The following is a 21,934-nucleotide window of genomic DNA, read 5'->3' as shown; positions in this document are numbered from 1 at the left end:
TGCAACAAATATATTCTAGCCAGGATTTTTAAAACATGATAGGAAATATCCAAGAGGGACATAAATAAGATCTTAGAATCAAAAAGTTGCTAAACTGTTCAGGGGATTAAATTCCCCCTCTCTCTTTTAAGAGGAAAGAAAATTTAAAATTATTCTTTATTTAAAGACTCTTTTTTACAAAATTTTTACTTCAAATACATTTTTAAAAAAGAATTATATAAATATCAGTTAATTTTGTTACCCTAAAAAATGATAAATAAGGTTATTAGGCACATGAAAAGATGCTCAATATCACTAATTATTAAGGAAATGCAAATCGAAACTACAATGAGGTATCACCTCACACTGGTCAGAATGGTGATCATTAAAAAAATCTACAACTAATAAATGCTGGAAAGTGTGTGGAGAAAGGGCAGTCCTCCTACACTGTTGGTAAGAATGTAAATTGGTGCAGCCACTATGGAGAACAGTGTGTAGATTCCTATAAAAATGAAAAATAGAGTTACCATATGATCCAGCAATCCCACTCTTGGGCATATATTCAGAGAAAACTCCAATTTGAAGATATATGTACCCCAATGTTCATAGAAGCACTATTTACAATAGCCAGGACATGGGAACAACCTAAATGTCTATCAACAGACGAATGGATAAAGAAGTTGTGATTGATATACACACACAAAATGGAATATTACTCAGCCATAAAAAAGAATGAAGTAATGCCATTTGCAGCAACATGGATGGACCTAGAAATTGTCATACTAAGTGAAGTAAATCAGACAGAAAAAGACACATATATGTGGAATCTAAAAAAAATGACACAAATGAACTTATTTACAAAACAGACTCACAGACATAAAAAACAAATTTATGGTTATCAAAGGGGAAAGCAGGGAGAGGGGAGGGATAAATTAAGAGCTTGTAATTAGTGGATAAAACTTCTTATATATAAAATAGATAAACAAAGTCCTACTGTACAGCACAGGGAACTATATTCAATATCCTGTAATAAATCATAATGAAAAATAATATGAAAAATATATACACATATATATATGTATAACTGAATCACTTTTCTATACACCAGAAACTACACTTCAATAAAAAATGGTTTAAAAATTGAGATTATTGTACTAGATTATCTCTAAGGAAACTTCTAATTCTAAAATCATATAACTTGCTTTATCTAGTAATAAAACAGTAATATGAAAATGCTAGCACATTTTCAAATGTGGCATTTCTTCCACAAAGAAACTTTAAAAGCCTCTACACAAGACAGCAAGTGAAAGGCTGCTGCTAAGACAACCTGAGAAAATTTGACATATCTGTCCCTGATTTGGACAAGAAAATTATTTCACACCTAAGTCAATCAAGTAAGTCTCCAAGATAATTTGTACTTGAAAAAAAATGCAGACTGGGGCCACGTGTGTGTCTGTGTGTGTGTATGTGTAAAAGGTGTGATACGGAATTATCAGTTTGGAGGGCTTTTTTTTAAATGAAAATAAAAGCTTAACAAGTCTGAGTTCTATAGAAATAAAACCTATTTTTATTCTATTAATTTTCAAAAATTCGGAAGAAAAACAAAAAAAATTGTCTTTGAAGAAAGTAGATTTTGACTTTAGAGTCAGTCTTTTTGAAAAGCAAAAGCTTTTTAACTGTCAAAAGAAACTGTCATTTTCTGTTCAGAATCCTGCTATTCTTGGTGTTGCACTACAAGTAATAATATACCTAGGGAGGCCTTAATTACTTGCTTATTTTACCTGTCCCAAATATAAGATGGAAAAGAGACACTGGCTGAATTTAGGCCACGTGGAGGCTTATTTTATACATGGAGAGAAGACAGAAATAATTCAGTGTGTTGTGTGGGAAAAGCACACAGTGGCTAAAGCACAACAGCAGTAGGATTCTCAAAAGTGCAGGATTTGGCTGCAGCCCTGACACCAGGAACATTCAGCCAGTCAGCAAACATTAACAGCTACTCGGTGCCTCTGTACCCACGGAGTCTTCAACCACTGAGCAGTGGGAATAGAGAAGAGACAGAGACTAAATAAATCCACAATTCTTCCTGGCCAAGTAGCTCTACTACACTTTCCAGCCTCTCTTGCAGTTAGGTGTGCCCATATGACTTAGTTCTGACTAATGGAATGTGAGCAGAAGTGATAGATGCCACTACTAGACCTTGCTCATAAAAACCCTCCAATCCACTATCTAGTTGTCAATGCTTATGTGATCTTGGAAGCATCTGTTAAAGGTAGCAAAAACGGATGTCAAGATGCTCAGAAGACTGTGTAGAGCACAGTCCCGCAATCCTGATTTCCCCTACGCCAACACACAAATATAGCATTGTGGACTCACATTGCTATTATGTGAGCAAGAAATAAACCTCTACTGTGTAGAAGTAAAATGAATGAAGAGATGATGTGTACAGAGAGTGAATAACAGCAAGGAGGACTCTGACGGAGTGGTCCAAACTGGCCTCTCAGAAGTGGGGGAGGGTGGAGCTCAGTGGTGGAGCTCACGCTTAGCATGCATGAGGTCCTGGGCTCAATCCCCAGTACCTCCATTAAAAAAAAAAATTAGTAAATAAATAAACCTAATTACCTCTTACCCCACCACCCCCCAAAAAAAGAAAGAAAAGAAAATGCAAAAATGGCCTTTCAGAAGCCAGGATATTGGGCTGAAACTTGACCTACAAGAATGGACTCAGTCATGCATATAAGGCAAGGAAAATAGCTCCAGGCGAAGGAAGATGCACGTGCCATGGCCACGAGGCAAGATGGAATTTGGGCACTTTGAAAGAATTTGAAGAGGTATGAATCACACATACTGCATAAAAAGGAATGTCTTACCTAAGACTAATAATTTATCCAGGGCCTCGAGAAGTAATCCACATGAGCTATCTGCTGAATGGATTCAGATCTCACCGGACTGCGATATTTCTATGAGGTCTTTGGAGTAAGATACACTATTGATTTTTGGCCCAAGTCTAAATAAAAGTAACAAAGTACTGAGAAATTTCTATCTGAACTTAGAGAGGACTGTTCAAATAATGTATTTTTTTTAAATCACTCTCATCTCATATTCAGTCCTCCAGATTCATTCTTATTCGATTATGCCTTAAGGTGTTGGTAGTAGCCAGAAATATTTGAACTCTTATCCTTTTCTTTAGAATGAAATTACTTCTCTAAGACAAGTTCTGCCACGTGATAATGAGATGCATGTGACATTTCCCTGTAAGTACAGCACCACTTTATCTGTTCTGTGGTGAAGTGATCGGATGACGTGTGTACGACTTGCTAAAAATGTGTATAATTAAGTCCAATGTCTATGATGGCTGGGTGAGGCCAATTCTAAAGGTATGATAGCTCTTCTCCAATCCAAAATTAAAGTAGCCTTCATCACTGGAAATAAGCCTGGAATTCATTCTGTGAATATGGAGAGGAAATATAACAAACAATGAAAACCATGTGTGTGAGGAAGAGCCTTAGGGGCCTGAAAATAAATATTCTCAAAATTTCTGCTGCATAACTCTTGCCTCACTGACTAAAGTGTGTTTGCCACCAAAAACAGTTCGATGGAAAAAAGAAACATCTAGGCAGTTCCCAGATGCTCTGCCATCATTTGTGCACACTCTGTGACCACAGACCATAGAACACTAAGTCTACAGCTAGGCTGTTTGTTTGTTTGTTTTTAAGGCAAGGCTTCTTCAAACTTAAGCCCTTGAAACATCAGAAGTAGCATTAGAGGGTACTTTACGTTTTGGGAGGCAGAACTTCAAACTAAATGGCCTGTGTGAATAGTTTTGATCACAGGTCCTGTTGTGATGGAGTTTATGAATGAATGAATGAATGGAGCACACTGGCATGCCAAGAAAACAAAAGGTAACAGAAAAAATTTGCCAAATAAGCTGACATAAAATAAATAGATTTTAATATTCAAGGAAGGATATTTAAGAACCAATAACTCAAATTTTCAAATATCTTAATAGTAGATTTACTCACTGTTAATAAGCAAAACAAATCATTTATAACTTCTAAAGAAGGAATATTAATTCTTCACTTGGCTTCATTATGCACTAACCCATATGAAAAATTAAGAACAGGAGGCCACTACCCCCCTTAGAGTATTTGATCTCCAACAAGGATACTAAAATTCATACTCAGACTCTCAACTCCACGTGAAGACATTAAATTTTTAATTAATTTTTTAAAAGAACAATAAAGAATGTTAATAAACCATCAGGAAAAATAGTGAGGCAACAATGTCTCCATTTAATATTCATCTATTACCTTAATGAATAATCTATTCTTCCTATAAATCACTATATAAAAAACTATAATTGCTCTGATTTTTCTTATATCTCAGCCAAAGGAGGAATGAATAATGTATTGAATATCTAAGAATATGAGGAATCATTATCATTTATAATAATTACTGACTTAAGTAAACAGAATGTTACATTGAACCACTGATACTAATGTGTTCATTTAAAATTAGTTAAGTCTTCAATGAAGGCATTTGGGATATTTTTGTGAATTACATGATTCCTTGTGTTCTTCATCTACAAGTGACTTCTTTTTTTCTGGGTTTCCATAAAAAACACATTGAGATAAAGGCATTTTTTTCCATCAATAGGACTGGGCTTTGTGTGGAAGTAATGTTTACTACCTAAGAAATGAGCATTTTTCTCCAAACCGTTTCATGTTACATTGCAGGTCAACATCTGACAGATAATTATTGAGACTAGATACTCAAATCCTGCTTCATTCCCGCTGTCTTCATCCATCTAATCTGGCCACTGTTGCTCACTGAAGAGATAACTATTTGTAAGATAGGTTTTAAAATGTTGTGAGGGTTTTATTCTCTCCCAACACTAAGCTTTGTGTCCCTACAAGTTAGACACAAACTTCTCTCTCTCTCACTTTTCATTCTTTCCTATCTCCCCTTCAACACTCCTGACCGTGTTCAGTCCATTATTCTAGTGTGTGTTCACAACAGGCAGAAGACAGAGGCCAGAGAGACAGGGTGGACTAGTGTCTAACACTGAGCTCTTAGAGATGTATGTTTAAAAACAACAAAGAAAGTATTGTTATTGACCCAGGAGTGCATCTATAAGAATCATAATGCAACAGTTTTAAATGAAAATGAAACATTAACAGTGATTTCTTTTAAGTGTAAATAACAGAAACAAAATGCTCCTTCAAGTCTGTGCTGGAAGCACAGAGAAGAAAGATTAATTCTACCTGGAGTGGTCAGGCAGTGACACATTCTAGGTGAGCAAAGCCAACATCAAGGGTGATCTGCGTGGTGTCCAATTCCCCTTTCTTCCTTACTGCAGAGCTCTGATTCTGTCCAGTACCTGCCACCCTCCTTCTCTCTTATCTCTCAGAAGTAAATCCTGTTAATCCAAGGCAATCATAGTAATCCCATTCCCTTCCTAGGGGTTGATTTAGTCACGAGCAGGTGGCTCAATGCCAACAAATGAGCTGTGAGGGAAAGTCTGCTGGGGTTTATGAAGATTTCCCCACTCTGAAAAAGACACATGGGAAAGATGTATCCTTTTCAGCCAGACATGGTTGTCATTGGTTGTGATGTTATTCTGCAAGCGCAAAATAAATTAGCCTAAGGTCAAAACAGATACACCGAGCATCAAAGAGTTTTAGATGGCATGAACATGGATTCTCAGTGATGTCAATGAGATTTTAACTAACCAACCCAGGAAACTCTAGGTTCCACAGTACATTTTCTTATTAAAGCACATGAGTTAGAAACTTCCTGTTACTTGCAGTTGATGGATGAGCATGAATTTGATACGCGGAAGGAAAGGAATAATACAAGTATAAGAAACAAGTGTATTAATTTTAAAAAGTGAGAGACAACACCTCTCTTAGATAAAATTGGATGAATAAGTACATTTTTATTTTTTATGGACCTTCCTGGCTCTATGATGCTTTATTATCCCCCAAATCATACAGCTGTCCTTAGATTACATGTAGAGATTAGGACAAGTGTCAAAGAGTTTAACGAACGCCTACATTTGTGTGTGCGCACGCGCGCGCACACACAGTTTTAATTCAGTTTGCGGGAACAGCATAGGGTCTGCTGGAAACTATTAGGCTGAATGGGAATATCAGTTGCTTATTTCCATAAAAAGTGATTTGTCTTAGAAACAGTTCTAATACTTTTTTTTTATTATCATTATTACAAGTGGTAGTCAGAAGGTAGCATATGGGATTTTCATTTCTTCCATTTTTTATTCTACCCTGTTTTATTTGGTGCTACGGTGAGAAGCACTGAAATTTATTTTAGTGACTTCACAGTGTTTTAAAGTACCTTGAAATAGCCTGTCGCTGACTAAACACATGGGTATGTTTCCTGTTTTAATGAAAACAGGAATATCCCGGGCCCCGCGGTTCACCTCTCCGTGGAGGAGCCTTGGGGCCTGCTTTGCGCCTTTGCCTCATCCCTGAAGTCTCACGTTTTAAAACACAGCGAGGAGGCTGGTGTGCAAAGCCAAGTTTTTTCCCTTGACATGCACATCATGTGTAACATTTCAAAGGTCATTCTCTAGAATGCCTAGCCTTTTAAATTACAATAACGGGAAAATGAAATGAAAGAATCTAGCCTGTCAAAACCTTAGTAGTGTAACAAACACGTTCTCAGAATGTATGGGAAGCTTTATTCCTGAAGGCATTTACTGAGCGTCCATTATTTTCCTAGGGGCTATTACAGTGTCTGGCATAAAGGTACTCAATAAACAGTAGTTGAACGAGTGAACTAATGAGAATTACAAAGACAAAAATGAAGCAGTCCCTTACCACAGAGAGATTACCGTCTAATGAGGGAGACACACACAGACATAACTGTAAGGCAATGTGATAAATTCTCCAAAGAAAATACGAAGTGTTAAGAAAGCATATAAAGAAGTTATTAAATGCACATAGCTAAGACAAAGAAAGGCTCAATCATAAAAGCAATAATAGAGATATATTTCTAGGAACAAGATTAAAATTAAGCAAGGGTTATGTTCCTAATCTGAGGAAGTAGAAAAAAAATTATAGTAACTGTTATTTTTATCTACTTAGTACCTCTTCCTCCTTCTTCTGGTAACAAACCCCACCTCCACCCCGCCTGACCACAGTGTCAGCATATTAAGTAGACGGGGTCAACTACACCCCTCATCCGTCTAGGAACAGTGGGTTGGACAACGAATAGATAAATCACCAGAGTAGGGAAGTTCAAAACCCTTCCCTTGGACTTTTCTACCTGAAGCTGGCCAAGTAGCCCCCTTTATTACATGGCTGGAGTGTTCTTCATTATAAGCCCTAAGGTGCTAAAGGGCACGCCCCTATCGTATGAAGAGACCTGTCTGCAGTAGAAGAAAATGAAGACAAAATGCAGAGAAATGGGAGCATTTAGGCTCCTGATTCTATACTCATCCAGCTTCATCCTTCCCCTTCACAATTACTTGAGCTAATAAAGTCCCTTTTTGGTTTAGGTTACTTTACATTAGATTTCTGATTTTTGGAAACCAAAAGAACAAGAATATACAAACAATGCCAGAGGACCTCAAGCCTTTGGCTGTGTCTGACGATATTTTCCCCCAGAACTAAAACTGCATGGGATTAATCTTTTTATGTCCAAGCCAGCAGTCACAAAGGGCACAGGTAATACTTATGTATCAATTAGTAAACATGCACTATCACCAAATACACACCTAACAATACAGCCTCAAAGTACATCACATAACAAGTGGCAGAACTGTAAGAATAAATGATAAATCAGCAAAGAGAAAAGCTATCAGAGAAGAAGCACATTAACCACAAGAGAAATTAGATTTCTTTCACCACAAGAGAAATTAGAATAATCCACCACAAGAGAGACTGAAAAACAATGTGATAGCATCTTCAAAATCCTGAGGGAAAATAGCTTTTAATCCAAAAAATTTATACCAAGCTAAACGGCCATCTATGAATAAAGATAAAATAATGGCATTTTCAGATATATAACTAATATTAAAAAACCACCCTTAAGTAAAAATAGTTCCTTGAAAATATACTCTAACTAGAAAAAAAGCAAACCCAGAGGAAAAGTGCTGTTCACAAGAAATAATGAAGCCACAGAATTTTTTTTACTATTGCTATATTTAATGAATGACTGTCAAAAAAGTAATTTATTGTGTTTAAAATGAATAATGGAAATTCTAGACAATAAAAACAAGAGAGAAATATGAGAAGAAGGATGCTAATCAATGGGTATTTAAAGTAGCTAAGGTTCTTGTCATGTTTGGGGGACTGGATAAGAATACAATCTAAATTTTAAAATTGTTAGAGAAAAATTGTAATTATGTATACATTAAGATGTCTCTTCCTGAAAATATGTTGGACCAAATAACCTGAAAATATGCCATTTATTCATTCAACAAATTTTTCTTAAAATCTAATTTTTGCCCCATGGTTTCAATTGGTCAGATGTAATGGAACATGGACACTGAACATGCTCAGTATGACATTTCCCTTTTCCACACGTCTACTCTTAAATACATCTAAGTCAAGGAACTCATAATAAATTCTTATAATAAAACTATTGAAATAGCACTCTATCCTTAAAATTTGATTTTGTTTCAATCAATTTAATCAAAATTCTCCATTTATAAATTTGAAACTTATGTTGCATTTTTATCTACATACGAAAATATAGCATTCGTTCTACTGTTTTAAATCTCTGTTCTCCTTAAAATAATAGCAATTTTCAGGTTTAATGATAACATTTGCATGCTAGGACAGTTATTTTTAGTTTAGTCTTCAAAAATATTTCATTTTACTTACAGTATTTTATTTTAATAATACAATGAAAGCTGTGTAATCAGTCTATGTTTTCCCATTCAAAGGGATTAAAGTCAGACACATTCAGCAGTAGAAAGTACATATTTTCAAAATCATATTCTTTAAATCAGCAGGAATGTAAATTTTCCATAAAATGAATTTAATCTAGTTACAAATATGGATTATTTTCAAGATGAAAGAACTCATTCATAGTTCTGCAAATATACTTTCTATCTCAGATGACAAAATTATATGCAGTATATCAAAAGTCACATTTTTACTATCAGCAAATATAATCAAAACAGGTTTGCCTAGTGTTTTGCATATTTGTCAATATATTTTATACACTCAAATGAGAAACAGGAGCTTTCAGCTGCAGCTAGGTAGCTTTTTGCTGTTCCATCTCTCTTTCTGCTTATATAATGACAGGAATATTTTTCAATACTTTTTCAGTTCATGTGAACACACTCAGTCCTACGTCAAATGTATAGATGTGGCCAATGTAAATATGCTTAGAAAATCCTTATTCCCTATGGAACAGAATAGCTAGTTATTCCCCAAATCACTGCCCCTTCTTCCTGGGCAAGTAGCTCTACTACACTTTCCAGCCTCTCTTGCAGTTAGGTGTGCCCATATGACTTAGTTCTGACTAATGGAATGTGAGCAGAAGTGATGGATGCCACTACTAGACCTTGCTCATGAAAACCCTCCAATCCACTATCTAGTTGTCAATACTTAGGGGATCTTGGAAGCACCTGTTAGAGGTAGCAAAAACGGATGTCAGGATGCTCAGAAGACTGTGTAGAGTACAGTCCCCCAATCCTGGTTTCCCCCACAGCAACACACAAATATAGCATGTGGACTTACACTGCTATTATGTGAGCAAGAAATAAACCTCTATCTACTGTGTTAAACTACGACAATTTTAAGGTTTATTTGGTACAGCAATTAGTCTGTTTTAATCAACTTTTTTTAAATCGTCCTTTAAGATGGGGTATTGCTGTAAGAAAAAGCTAAAATATACGTGATTGGCTTTGTGGCCAGGCAGTGGGGGATAATAAGGAATTAATGTCAGAGCCTGGAAAAGTGGAGGATCTTGGTACACAGTGGCAAAACATTTGGTAGAACTATCACTTGCAAAAACCCACAAGATAGATCATGCGCCCACTGAACCTACAACTCTGACCAGCCAGAGATTACACTTCCCGGTCCCCCTTGCAATTAAGTAGGGTCATGCGGTAACTAGCTCTCACCAGAAAAGGAACAGATGTGATCTTTGCCATCGCTTTCTCCCTCTTTATGTCTTTTCTACCAGTACAATCTTGGAAACCATATGTTTAAGACAGTGTCTCTACAAAATGGATGGCAACTAGGTACCTGAGTTACTGCTTGGAAAACAGCCAACTCTACCAATTATACATATGAGGGTTTTTTTTTAATATATGTAAGAGAAATAAACTGGTACCATATTAGGACACTGCACATTTTTATTAAAATACAGTTGATTTACAATGCGTTAATTTCTGGTGTACAGCATAATGAGTCATATATATTATATATGGAATATATATATATATTCCTTTTCATATTCTTTTTCATTGTAAGCCATTACAAGGTACTGACTGGTTACCAGGGCAGGAAGGGGGTAGGAAGGGATAAATAGGGAGTTGGGGATTTGCAGATACTACCTACTATATTTAAAACAGATAAACAAGGTCCTACTGCATAGCACACAGAATTATACTCAACTTTGCACATTTTTAGACTTTCTGCTACAGCAGATACCTTAACTGATAAAACACTCTGAAGCTCATTTGTAAAAATGAAGCAAATCATTTCTGCTCATCAACACAATTGTTGGTCAAGTCAGAGAAAATTACCTTGGTGAAATAAGCTTGAAAACATCCAACCAATAAGCATTTTATTTTAAAGTCAGAATACTGGGTGCAAGGTTAAAAGCCCTGGGGAGAGGTTCTGAGAAACCTAGTCTTGAACGCCTACTCTACCATTTACTGGTTGTACAGCCTTGAACAAACAGATTTACCATCTTGGAGCCTCCTTGTTCTTGTATATAAAACGGAGAGAAACCATCCTACTTTCTAGGGTTGTTACAGCAATATTATACCACATACAACATGCTTAGAGCAAAGCTGGGCATTAAGTAAATGATTCTCTCTCCTTATCCTACAGTAATTTCAGGGTACTAAGTAAACCTTAGACAATTAGTAGTTTGCATTATTATATAACGTAACTCAAGAAAATTTAATTTTAGTAAAAGGCTCCAATCACTAGCTCTAATGAACATTTAAAGACAATACAAGTATAGATTAATAGGGTGAGAGAGAGACAAAGAGCCATCCTTCCCACCACATCTTAGTGAAAGTCTCCTGAGGAATTATTTCCGTCTCATCTCTTGATTCCTCTGCCCCTCCTCAACTCTCATCCCCTTTGCCAAGCACTGAAAGCCTGTAAGGCAGTAACAAAATAGATAATGGGTTAGATATTTCTGTCAGCTGAGATTTTGTTACTACATTCCCTCAACTTGCACAAAACTGAAGATACCAGATCTCACTCCCTTTTCAAGCTACTCTCACATTATGAAGGTGAGCATTCTGGTAGGCATAACTGTTAATAGCAATACTTTAATGTTTGCTAAGCATTCAGTAAAGCTCAGAGCACTTTCACACCCATTTTCTCATTAAAATGAAAGAAACATGATCAAGTAATGCCTACAAGTAAAACCTCCCAGTCATGAATTTCATGAGCCACGGAGGTTGGTGGATGATAGTCATTGGTAAGCGGCCACATCACCCCAAAAAGACAGCTGAAATAGTTTACACTCCAGGTTCTTGCACAGAGGTTTCTTGCTGAATAAATGTGCTTCTCCGATGAATTGTTATCTGAACTAAAAGCCTCAGGCATAGAGAAGTTACAGATGCCAGTGAATAATGCCAAAACCAAATGCTTAATAAAACAGCATTATACAGCAAAATAATTAACTTCTGTTGTTCTCTTTAAAAAACCTGCTTTCTCTCTAGGCACACATGTGCTAAAAATGGATATAACAAGCCCAAGTTACACATACAAAGTTGATCATTCAGATACAATGAGAATAAAATTACTAAAGTTCTTTGTGATGAAACAATACATAAGATAAATTCAAATCCTAAAAGCAAGTGTGGAAATCAGCACATGGTACCCAGTGAAGTGCCAACAATAGTTTTCATTAACAAAAGCAGCAGAGGGAAGGCAGCAATTTTGATGCACCAAATCAATGGAGAAATTCTGTATTATATCACACACACACACACACACACACACACACACACAGCTTTTGTGAGCACAGAGCTTTTTTCAAAATCAGTGGTAGTTCTGCACCTGCTATGTCTTATGTGCCTGCAAAGGGAGGTAAAATTTTAGCTCAGTGAGACTAAACAACACTGATCAAAGGACAAAAAAATATTTTTGCCTGTCTATCTGACAGCATGTTTCTAGCCAGCAGTATTTTGCTTTATCATTGCCTTATGGGAAGTCTGAACTCACATGAAATTAGTCAATTACAGTGCCAACCACCCTGTGGATCCTCAATTAATATTCACGCACAAGGATAAGGATACATTTTAAGATCCCTACTTTTTAAAATAGAAAAAAATGTTTGGCCTGTAAACTGATTTGGGAAGAATTACTTTTTCAAAAGTGGCTCAAGTGGGGCTTTAGCATAATTTTCGAACAAATTCAGGAACTGTGATGGACAAGCCTGGCACTGAGAGCTCCGGAAAGGACTCTGGGCTTGGCTGGTCCTCACATCACTCAGCCTCTCCTGAGCCCTCATTTCCTCATTCTCTTCTCATCTATCTCCCAGGGTTATTCTGAGAATTAAAGGAGATTAAAGTTCAATGTGAGAGGTAGAAGTGTTACGTGAATCAAAGGTATTCTCAACGACACTCAGACACAGGTATAGTTACAAAAACACATGGACGTCCCCAAGTAGTTTCACATCAACTCCACCCTTTCTTAACATTTCCCCTCAAGTAATATTAATTAATTCCTCTCCTTAATAATGTGAATATGTATTAATAACTTGTATTTGTCAAAATCCCATACTTGAGTCATATGCCTTTCAAAAAATGCATTCACCTTATAAACCTCTAAAGTTATATATGTTCTGTTCAAATTGTACATTTGTAAAAACAAGTTCTCACACATTGACACAATTATTAGTCTGCCATAATATTTAGGTTGCAAGGAAAGAGGAACCGTGTCTGCATAAATGGTCACAGAATGACTCCAACAATATCATTCAGCCAGGCTAGTCCCCCACCAGCAGCACCCTGAGTGAATAAAGATGCAAAAATCTTACAGAATGTACAATATTTTTTAAAGAGGAAAAAATTTTTTAAAACACCTACATTTCATTTCTCAGAATGCTATATATTTTCCCATATATTTTGAGATAAAATTTTTGTTTCAATCCTTTTCATTTCTTACCTCCCAAATGATTTATTCTGAATACTTTCATGAGTCAACCAAGCCATCCAGAACATGTTTATGACCCTAAGTTGGCAAAGTGACTTGATAAATGCATGTATATGTGTGTAAAAAAGATTTCTTAAGATAAATATAATATACAAAGTTTCCATTTCCCCCAAGGTTTCTTTTATTTTACAAATGGGAAATTCACACTCATAATTTTAATTTGGGGTTATAAAAATAGACAAAAGTAATCAATGTTGTTAGAAGTTACAATAATAGTTACCTTTAGGGGAAGTAGTAGTGATTAGGAGGGGCACTGGAAGGATTCTGAGAGGGCTGAAAATGTGTTTCTTGGTGGTGGTGGTGATTATATGAATGTGTTCATTTTGTGATAATTCATCAATCTGCAGTCTTATAAAGTGTATGCTTTTCTATATGTATTTTCAACAAAAAACTATTAAAATAATAGCACAGAACATAGGAATAGAGAAAACTGATTTTGCAATCACGGTCCTAACTCCATCCACATCTATAAAATTTCCAAAGTTTCACAGATAAAATGCAGAAACCACAGAAACAATGTTTTCTTCTCCTTCCATTTTGACCAAAAAAATCATAATCTTCTGTATAAAGCACAAAATAAAGTATATCAATACTGGAAACTAGTTTGAAACCAGTACCTATAAAATCAATGTGGAAACTGGTCGTAAAAGTTGAAGTTAGTCACTAAAATATTATCTTCTTTGCCTAATACAGGAATGCACGAAAATTTTCTGTAACTAGAAAAATACCTCTATATCCCCCAGTTTGTCAAAGAGAATGATTACTTTCTTCTTCAGGTAAGGAAAAGACTACAAATGGAAAGGAAATAAAATATTCTGAGAATCACAATCACTGTTGAGAAAGGGGTTAATACAAAGAATTATGCAAGAGGGTGAAAAAATTGCCAAAGTATTTGAACTATGCCACCCCTTTGATATTTTAACTCACAGTGGGTTTTTCCGGATTCTTTGAAGAAACCTAAATAAATCATCCTTGGAGAATTGAAGGAAATATATGCCACCGTGGCAGTGATGAACCTGGGGAGCCAGAGGGAGTGGTGGGATAGTATTTGGTGTGGAGTTTGGAAGTGTGACTTGGACAGACTGACACAGACCCTCAGAAGTGTTGATCTTCCTGGGACACACCCACATACCATGTCTCACTCCTGGTGTTTCACAGTAAGATGAAGGACGTTTTATCAAGAGAAATCTACAAAGTATCTATGCCAAGAGAAAGCTTGAAACTTTGGGAACCAGGGCTGTATTTTTAACCTAAATTCAAAGTTTGAGTTTGGGAAGAGAAAAATGTATAAGAAATGAATAGTTACGAGATTACAGAAATGATTTGGATTTCTGAGATAGTTTAAGATATCAAAATGATGAAAATGAGTTGGGGAAAAAACACATCTCGTAAAAACTGGATGAATCAATATGTTTGCTCAGGAATTTACAGCTTTGATCAGAAAGGATAGAAATGGGAAGTGAAAGTGATGCAGTAAAAATGCTCAGTGAAAATATAAAAATAGAATGGTTACTTGGGAGGACATGAATGATATTGGAAAAAGATTCGCAGTAGAGGAAATGCTCAATAAGTTACAGAAGAAACCCGTTTGTAAAGGAGAGGCAGAAATAAAAGTTATGATCTGAGATGTCTACACTCCAAAGCATAATGAGTAATAAATTTGAGATACTAACACAAGAAAATAAATACAATTTATTTATTGGATCAGTAGCTATTTATTGAGTGCTGATTACGTACTAAGCCCAGTTATAGAGATGAAGTACAGTGCCTGAAAAGCTCAGTGGCTGAGACCGACAGTCTAGTGGATGACACAGATTAGGAAACTAACAATTATAGCATTTTAAATACCCATATGCATATGGATTTCTATAAAATAAGAGATGAGGGACATCTAACTCAAACCAGAAGGGTAGGGGAAGCTTGCTAGAGTAGGTGGTTCTTGAACAGAATCTGGAAGAGCAGAAAGAACAGGGGTGTTCTAGGCAAAGGAAATGCGGTTGGCCTTTTCTATCCACAGGTTCTGCACGCACAGAGTCAACTAACCACAGGTCAAAAATATGCCCAAAAAATTCCAGAAAGTTCCAAAAAGCAAAATTTGAACTTGCCACACCCCAGCAACTATTTACATCTCATTTACATTATATTTACAACTATTTACATACAATTTACATTTTATTCAGTATTATAAGTGATCTAGAGATGATTTAAAGTATACACGAGGATGTGCATAGGTTATGTGCAAATACTACATTATTGTATATAAAAGACTTGAGCATTTGTGAATTTTGGTATCTGTGGGGATCCTGGACCCAGTCCCCCAGGGATACCTAGAGATGGCTGTAATGTATTTCCCAAACTTAACAGGATAAATTGGCAACTAGATTTCAGAGATGAAAATGTATACAGTATGCTTTAAACTTGGCCTGTATAGTGATTGTATGCCAGGAAACAATTAGACTCAAATCAGTGATGTTCTTTCTCTTGGTAGTTATGGACACATCAAAGATTAAAACTGTCCTGTGTTTCTTGTTTCAAAGTACACATACGTGTAAGAGAAGTCTCAAATGTTTTATTAGTCTACAGCTAATCAGCTTATTATAATATTGTATGTACAGTAAGATCAATGTCTTGTGTTTTCATCCTTTGTGAATTAAAAACTCTCACTTGTGTTTTGTAACAACAACAACAACAACAAAACAACCCCAGACTGGAGAAATGGCAAAGTAATTGGTAGAAAACTTGGAAGATGATAAAAGAAGAAAGAGACCCCATACCACTCGGGGCATATACCACAGGCTGCTTGGCCACTTGGAGGATGTAAATGTCACACTCCTGATGCAGCTATTTTAAAGGCAAAAAACCTTAGATTTACTGAACATCTACTATGTAGCTACTAGACATTGTCTAAACACATTCACATATACTGTCTCAAGATATGCAATTATGGGGGACTTCAAATAGCTAGGCAGCTCAAAGAAGTCTGTTTGCTAAAAATCGGCACATCTAATAAATTCTTAATGTGCAGTGATGAGAGTCCCTGCCTAAGAAGTTAGAAGGAAGAATAAAGATACATGCTCTATGGACCCAATCTTGATCCAAAAAGATCAGAAAATTAGTTAATGAAACCAAAGTGGTAGATTCAATGGGGAAAATTCAAAATAGTATCACAGATCTTGTTACAGCCAGGAACAGAAATGCTAAATATACCCAGATTCATATTCTAAATATAGTGGGACTCATTATTGGACAGTACTTTCTAAACTTTTCAAGTATGGTGACTTCTTTTTTTAACATAAAACATGTTTTACAGACATTTACATGGTAGATATATCAGTTAACTAAAAAATACATAAAGCTCGTTGGGGGGCATGATTGCACAAACACTGCTATGATAAAAGCAAATGTGTTTTTAGAACTTGCTTGAACATTTTCCCCCCAAAATGTAATTAGGAATGCAAAATAACATAAATATCAAGTACAGTGGAGTGTTTCTCATTTGTACAAATATTACCAGTAAAATTCATTTTAATCTATTCTCAGTATAATCACACCAACACTATTTTTATAAGGTCAGGTATTAACAGAGTGATGTGACTAATATGCACATTTATGGAACTAAAACCTGCAAAGTGATATACAAGGTTGAATGCCTGCTCTTGCCAGCAAGAAGTGAACAATTTCTCACTTTGGGGAAGGGCATTACATCTTTGAGGCTAACCTGGGGTCATTTAGTAAATTATATTTTCCAAGCACTGAATAGCTACTAGCTTCCAAGAGTTAATGAACCCCTTAAAAAGCAAGTGATTTACTTCTTTCTCACTGGTAGGGTCAAGTCAGTCTCTTCATTAATCCTCTCACCATTCAAGTGCGGCGGGGAAGAGACACAGATTATAATCCCAATTACATGACTGGGACATTAAAGTCCGGAAGTGCTTACTGACTGGCACAAGGCCACAGAGAAGTTATGTGCAGAGCTGTGACAGGTACTCATACGCCTCTGGGTCCTGTGCAGTCTTGTTGATGTGCTGTGGCTTGGCCTCCGTGAATCCAAAAATGTTCTCATGTAAGTAAGCAGAGCTCAAGTAGGGAAATAAAAGCCTTAAGATGTGGATTTCTCTCTGAAAATGTAATCTTACCTTAAGGAATTATTTTATAAATGAATAATGAAAAATTGACCCAAAAGTTACTTATAACCAGAAAATTTTCAACCTCTGAGATGACTGACTGCAGTTCAATAAATAGTACTACAACCAGAAGTCCTTTTCATGTAATATTAAAAGAATCGAATTAACTTTGAACCTAGGACCCCAAAGATGGCAATTTGAATCTGGGTTTAGAGCAAACATAATGAATCCACGTTCAAGCAGAATGACTATTCTTTCGTCTCTGCAGATTACCGTGTGGAGTCTTTGAGCAGTCCTAAACCCAACTGTTCAGTTAGTGACTCAAATTGATTTAGATGAGCATGTGAACAGCTGAAACTTTTTACCCAATAATCATTCAGTGGTAAGTTGGTACCGCACGCTGTGTTGGAGTTCAGGGATGTAAGCAAAGCAAACAAGATCCTACCCTTATGAAGTTCAGGACTTAACAGGAGAGACAATCAAACGTGCACACAAGTAACCATAACAAAGGGTGATATGTGCAGCGTAGAATTCTAGTGAGTGTTAGGTTAGAGTGTGTAATGGAGGTCGTGCAAAATTAACCATTGTGATGGGGTAGGAGTGGAAGGGAAAGCAGTCAGGTAAGATTCTCCTAAGGAAGACGAGGTAAAGCTACCTAGGCAAAGAGGGGTGAGGAGAGAAATGGACACCTATATGTTCATATTCTATATTATTTTATACCAGTAACATCACCTCGTGTTGGAAAAATAAAGAAATTTTTCTATTAAAATGCACTTGGCAACATTGCCTACTTTATTCTTAGTATTAACTTACTTGGAGTGATTAAGTACTCAGAGCTCTTTTAGCCGTCTCTTACCTAATTCTATTTGATCCTCACAACAAATATCAATTTGGGTAGGATAATACTGTTAGGCTCATTTCACACGAGAACCTTGAACCTGAGTTTCATCCTGCTCTGTCACAGGGTTAGTAATCAATGAAGCCAGTATTGGAACCTAGATCTTCTGGCTCCAGGTCAGGTGCTATTAGAGAGACTCCGATCTGAACTACACAGGTAACATTAAACAAAAGGAAGAAGTTCCACAGCAACAGTGCAAGTGGCCAACTTTTATAAGTTTGATGTAAAACTCATCTTGAATTAGATGAATTGGCATAACACATTTCCCAAACGCACTTGCATTTTAATAGAGGGATTCATTTATCAGAATCCAATCATTCCGCTTCTCAAATTCAGATTATTGTTAGATATTTTACTGATAGAGCTCATAGTCTAAGGATGTTGTAAAGTGCAACGTTTTCTATGAGTTTATTTTTACTAGATAATGGATGATATAAATCTCTCCATAACATAAAAGCTTAAATAAAACATGCTGAGTTTATGGAAGAAATATAACAGAGGGCAACAGTAAATTTAAAGCTTATCTTAAACAGCATATACTAGCAAAAATATGTGAATTTTCTTATATATATCCAAAACAATTATAATTAGATTTAAATTCCCAGTTAAAGACTGCCAACCACTCCCTTAATAATGGATGCTATTCAGCAATACTGATCGGCACATAACTAGAGGTACGGGAGGAGTTCCAATTCAAAAGGGAGCTTTTGAAGGAAAAATTATACTTTTCATATCACCATTCTCTTCATTGCATGATGAGTATATTGAATATACTCTAATTTTTCAGTCAATACTATATGAGGGACCACTACTAGACTATCATTTTCTATTCAAATTACATCGTGTCACTATTAATATTTAAAAAAAACTATTCTGGTTGGCTCCTGTTTACTGTCTCTTTTGCTACATTTACCAGAACCAAATATCACTAGCTAAAACGTAATCACTCTATACTTCTTTGAGTCTAACCTCCAAGCTCTTCAGGGCTGATCCACATTCTTCTACACTTGCCTTTCAGCCAACATTTGTCCGGCACTCCAAGATTCTGAGGGTAACAACAATTGTACAAATGTGTTACACTTCCAGATAAGTCATTATAATCATCATGTGAAATATTCAGATACTCTGTGCTGAAGGAAACGCTGATGTGGTGTCCAAGTGAAAAATGAGACACTAAATGAAGGAGCTTCCTTTCTTTTTAAACTCCTTCCCCTCTAATCTGAGATAATCATTTTAATCTGTCTCCTTTACCAACATAAATTTGATGTGGAACAAAATTATTTTTTGGTACTTAATTAGGTAATTAGTATTTTCAAACATTTACACATCATCGGAAAACATACTGATTGCACCAACTAAGCAGTTTATTTCAGACTATGCAAAGGTAACGACAGACTTCTGATTTAAATACTCAACTATGAATAAAGGTAAGTTATTCTGATATAATTACTCAGGGCCAAAAAACTACGCTGATATATAAGGACAAACCCAGACTATGTGTCCAGTACTATTTGGGGATACCTATTATAACTGAAAATAAAATGTGATGTTTGGGTATAGAAACTTTAATTTTATCTTGTCTGAGTTAGGTAAATATCTTCCAGATGTATGACTCTTACAGATGGAGAGCAACTGATAAAATAGACATGAATAAAATCAGAAAACATTTTCTTAAACAATTAAACAGGGCCTTAGAAATAATCCATTCCAACTTTCCACGTATAGTAATCAGGGCCACTTATGAAAAGCTCTTGGTCAGAAATTTTCCATTAATCTGAAATCTGAAATTTATCCATCTGAAATTTTACATACCATAGTATGTAGTGGTTTTATATATATACCATTCTTTCTACATGTAAAATGTGAGTTCCTAAACCCCTTTTCTAAAACATGCGTTCCCATGGACAGTAAGCAACAGTTGGCTGTGAACGACTTGAAATGAAGGTCTAAGAATTTGTTCATTCATGCTGCGTAAATAACTGAAGGAGCTGATGGATGATGCAAGTTCTGCGTTAGACTACGACCAGGGCAGGTACTATGTACACCCACTCACCTAGAAGTTCACAGTAGTACAGTATATGGCACGTAACAGCCCTACAATGAGTTATGTCAAATTGACTCTTTGACACTCTCCTCTTGCAAGCTGGGGTAAGAGCTCTTAAACAACTATTTTTGCCATATGGAATACTGAAGCATAATGTGTGTGCGAAGTTTTTAAAACCTATTTCCAAGTGACTCTGAGCAGCTGCCTTCCAGAATATCTCCCTTATTACAAATCTCTAAAATAGTCACTTCTGCTCACAGGAGGAATCAGGTGTGACTCTATAAATAACCATACTTAGAGCACCAGCCTATTTTTAGAGGTCTTCTTTGAAAACAATGATGAATCTCTGGACTTAAGCCAGGGAACTTCTTAATACGGGCCACATGTTAGGGAAATTCCCTTTTTCAGTCAGCCCCTTTTCTAAATGACTCTCCATTTGGAGCTGCTGTTCCATCAGTGACCACCGCAGCTGTCCCTTCCCTTTCCTTCCAAGTTCTCTGCCCTCCGTGGGTTTACACACGATGTGCGAGAAGCTACTGCAGAAATTCAGGAACACAATCGAACAGAGCCAAGGTGAAACACGTATTAATACAGCAAGAGAGAAGCAGCGCAGACACCAGAGCACAGCAGAATGAAAGGGAGCAGCTCTACCCCTCAACGAAAAAGAGACCTTATGACCCCAAAAAAGTTAGAATGGAAGTAGAGCAAACAGCTCAAGAAAACACAAGACGGAAGACAACAGTGGGGAAAAAAAATAGTAACACTGAAGGTAGGAGAAAAGCCAGAGACCAGCAGAAAAGGGTTTCTGTTTGGATGACTTTGACCCCAGTGAGAGACAGGTGACCATGTGTCTGACCTGAGCACGAAAGAGATGATCTCAGAGAACCAGAAGGCATGTCTAAACAAGGTGGGAGCACATAGAAACAGACTAAAATGAGGAGAAACAGAAAACTGGGACAGAAAAACAAAAACCAAATAAGCTCATAAGTGAAAAAGAGATTACTTCCTAAACATCAATGATTGTGGAGTCACCATTTCTTTAAAAAGTTGATTTTCAGTAATATTTCCCCTGACCCTAAGTTCCCAACAATCACCCAAGTATCTATGCTAAGTCCAAAAAGAACTCTCAATCTGAGAGTTCTTGAGTCCAGAGGGGCCCGTGAACACTCAGCAGCCATCTTTGCCATCTCTTATATTGGATTTCTCTGAGATTTCCCAAATATCCTAAAGCAGTGAGAGTGGTTTTTATCTCTAGGCGCATAAATCCTAAGTCCTGATTCTAGAAGGATCCTGAAACAAAAGACACAGGGCAGACATATATTAAAAGGAATGAACTGGCAGGTCTTGTTTATAAATTCATACTCTTTCCCACGTAAGCTTTTTGTCACTTCAAACCTCAGATGAATGCCACTGAGTAGTTTACATTCAAGGAAATGTTCAAATTCCCAATAAATTTGATATTATCCATCCAGTAGAAAATTATGAAGTCATTGAAAATAGCATTCTC

At 36.3% G+C, this 21,934-nt stretch overlaps 1 protein-coding gene across 2 annotated transcripts in view; it reads right to left on the bottom strand.

Annotated features, from left to right (window-relative positions):
• SLC44A5 (solute carrier family 44 member 5) overlaps positions 1–21,934 on the bottom strand; it is a 317,439-nt gene that overhangs the window by 214,913 nt on the left and 80,592 nt on the right. Inside the window, exon 2 of one of the 2 annotated variants that reach the window (XM_074376232.1) lies at positions 19,353–19,428. The exons of the other annotated variant lie outside the window; for it this stretch is intronic. Within the exon in view, the coding sequence (XP_074232333.1) occupies positions 19,353–19,380 (28 nt within the window). The 5' untranslated portion in view covers positions 19,381–19,428. The remainder of the gene's footprint in view (positions 1–19,352; positions 19,429–21,934) is intronic. 2 annotated transcript variants of the gene reach the window in all.

The sequence above is a fragment of the Camelus bactrianus genome, chromosome 13, assembly GCF_048773025.1.
Source record: "Camelus bactrianus isolate YW-2024 breed Bactrian camel chromosome 13, ASM4877302v1, whole genome shotgun sequence".
NCBI lineage: Eukaryota > Metazoa > Chordata > Mammalia > Artiodactyla > Camelidae > Camelus > Camelus bactrianus.
Note: the sequence above shows the minus strand (reverse complement) of the source record. Positions and strands in the feature narration are given on the sequence as shown.